The sequence below is a fragment of the Egretta garzetta genome, unplaced genomic scaffold, assembly GCF_000687185.1.
Source record: "Egretta garzetta isolate BGI_Z169 unplaced genomic scaffold, ASM68718v1 scaffold928, whole genome shotgun sequence".
In the NCBI taxonomy this organism is placed as follows: Eukaryota; Metazoa; Chordata; class Aves; order Pelecaniformes; family Ardeidae; genus Egretta; species Egretta garzetta.
The window spans coordinates 14,550-16,900 of NW_009260632.1; the positions used below are offsets into that span (position 1 = coordinate 14,550).

The 2,351-nt window shown below is 64.5% G+C and overlaps 1 protein-coding gene across 1 annotated transcript in view; it reads right to left on the bottom strand.

Annotated features, from left to right (window-relative positions):
* The window catches only part of LOC104132272 (low-density lipoprotein receptor-related protein 1), a gene marked incomplete at both ends in the record, with an annotated part of 38,951 nt that overhangs the window by 14,417 nt on the left and 22,183 nt on the right, over positions 1-2,351 (bottom strand). The window contains 5 exon segments of the mRNA XM_035900950.1: positions 3-218; positions 478-665; positions 1,037-1,156; positions 1,489-1,574; positions 1,797-1,980. Of these exon segments, the coding sequence (XP_035756843.1) occupies positions 3-218; positions 478-665; positions 1,037-1,156; positions 1,489-1,574; positions 1,797-1,980 (794 nt within the window).

Genomic DNA, 2,351 nt, shown 5'->3' on the forward strand with positions numbered 1-2,351 from the left:
GCGCGCCCTCCCCCGTGGGCCGGTTGGAGCCGTCCAGGCTGGCGAACTCGATGTAGTCCTCCCGCGCGTCGGCCCAGTAGATCCGGCTGTTGATGTAGTCGAGGGTGAGGCCGTTGGGCCAAGTTATCTTGGTGTCAACGATGACGCTGCGGTTGGTGCCATCCATGCCGATCTTCCCAATCAGGGAGTGGTCCCCCCAGTCCGTCCAGTATAGGTAACTGGGGATGAAGCAGAAGAGCAAAGGGAGGCTGATCCCAGCCCGAGCCACCGCAGCGGCCGCGCTCTGCCCGTTGCGTGGCTGAACCGAGACGCCTGGGCACGTGGGTGCAGGGCAGGGAGAAGCATCCAGGCCTCCTGGATGCAAGGAGGGAAGGTCCTGTCCCATCTCCCAGCCTCCAGGACTATGGCGAGACAGCAGGGGGGCCACCAGCCCCTGCCTTGTGTAAGGGAGAAGGTCCAGGTCCCCCAGGCTCTCACCCGTTCTGCACATCCACCACCAGCGCCCGGGGCTCACGCAGGCCCGAGTTCACCAGCACGGTGCGGTAGGCGCCGTTGAGCTTCGACACTTCGATGGTGTCCCGACCTTTGTCGCACCAGTACAGGTTGCCTCCCACCCAGTCCACAGCCAGCCCGTCGGGGTTGCTGAGGCCGGTGCGGTGAAGAACCTGTTGGGAGAAAATGGAGATGTTGGGGCTGGATGGGGAGAACCTGATCCTGCCCTGGTCCCTTGGGGGTGACAACATCCCCTTTCCCCGGCGCCCTGTCCCTGCAGACGCTCCTGCCCAGCCCCCTCTCCTCACCCCTCTCTTCCCCCAACCCTCCCTGCTCACTGCTTTGGGGCAGTGTGGAGCCCACCTCAGGTCGGGATGGTGCTGCCAAACGTCCCCGCAGCAACCTGGCCGATGACCCCGCAGGGCTTGTGCCCTCTCCTGCGGTGGCCCCGGAGCCAGCCCGGTCCCCTCCAGGCAGCCGCCCTGCGCAGGAGGTGGGCGAGGAGCGGCTGAGGGCGCCCGGGGGGGGCTGCTGAGCCCCTCACCTGGACGTTGCTCCCGTTGATGTGCATGCGGCGGATCATGCTGCCCTGCGTGGTGACGTCTGTCCAGTAGATCATCTGCTCCCGGTAGTCGAAATCCAGAGCCACCGCATTGTTCAGCCCCTGGGAGGAGGGGGGAAGCGTTGAAACAGATGAACCTGCTCACAGGATCCTGGGGGCTCTGCAGAGACCGGGCAGCCCCCCCGCCTCGCCTCCCAGTCCCTGCAGCAGGGACGTTAAAGCACCTACAGGCGACGGTTGTGCAGCCCCTGCCTCACACAGGTCTGCCACCCAAGCCCTCCTCTTTACACGGGGGCTCGTGTATAGCGGGAGCTACAGGTCACACAGAAGCCACTCCCTGCCTGGGGGGCCGAGAGCCCAAACGCCCTGCAGGGCCCCTCTCCCACCCCCAGCCCCTGCCCACGCGGGGCCGGTGCCCCCTCCTGCTCCTGTACCTGTTTGAGCAACGTGTAGTTGGAGCCATCCAGGTTGAGCTTCCTCAGGTAGTATCGGTTGGCGAAGATGAGGAAGGGCTCTTCGTCTGCACGGGGGAACCAAGGGACGAGTCAGGGCGGCGCCGCTGGGACGTGGGCAGATCCCTGTGGCCCTGCTGCCCCCCCTGCCCCACTGCTTCCCGGCTCCTTCACGAGTTGGGCGCAGCTACTTTGCCTTGTGGAGCACCACAACCAGCTCCAAGACCCAGCAGCGTCCCACGGTTGCCAGAAGCGCATCCTTGCCTCCAAAGCCCCCTCCGGGCCCTCACCTGTGACAGCTTTACAGCTGGTGGGGTTGTCAGGTTTGAGCTTGTAGCCCTCTATGCACAGGCACTTGTAGCTGCCCAGAGTGTTGATGCACTTCTGGCTGCAGGGGTAGGTGGTGGAGCACTCATCGATGTCAATGCACGTCTTCCCGTCGTCCTTCAGCCGGAACCCGGGACGGCATCTGCACTGCAGGAGGCAACCCGGAGCTGTTAGGCACATCCAGGGCCCGCACGCCAGGAGGTGACGGGCATCGCCACGGGCCAAGCGGGCGCAGGCACAGGCACTCGCGGGCGCAAGGGCGGCATGCACAAGCACGGGCCAGAATCATAGAATCGTCTAGGTTGGAAAAGACCTTTCAGATCATCGAGTCCAACCTTTACCCTACCCCTGCCATCTCACCACTAACCCCTGTCCCCAAGCACCTCATCCATCCTTCTTTTAAATCCCCCCAGGGGTGGGGACTCAACCATCTCCCTGGGCAGCCCCTTCCAGCCCCTGACAGCCCCAAGGGGAAGGAATTGTTCCCCATGGCCAACCTCACCCTGCCCTGGTGCAAC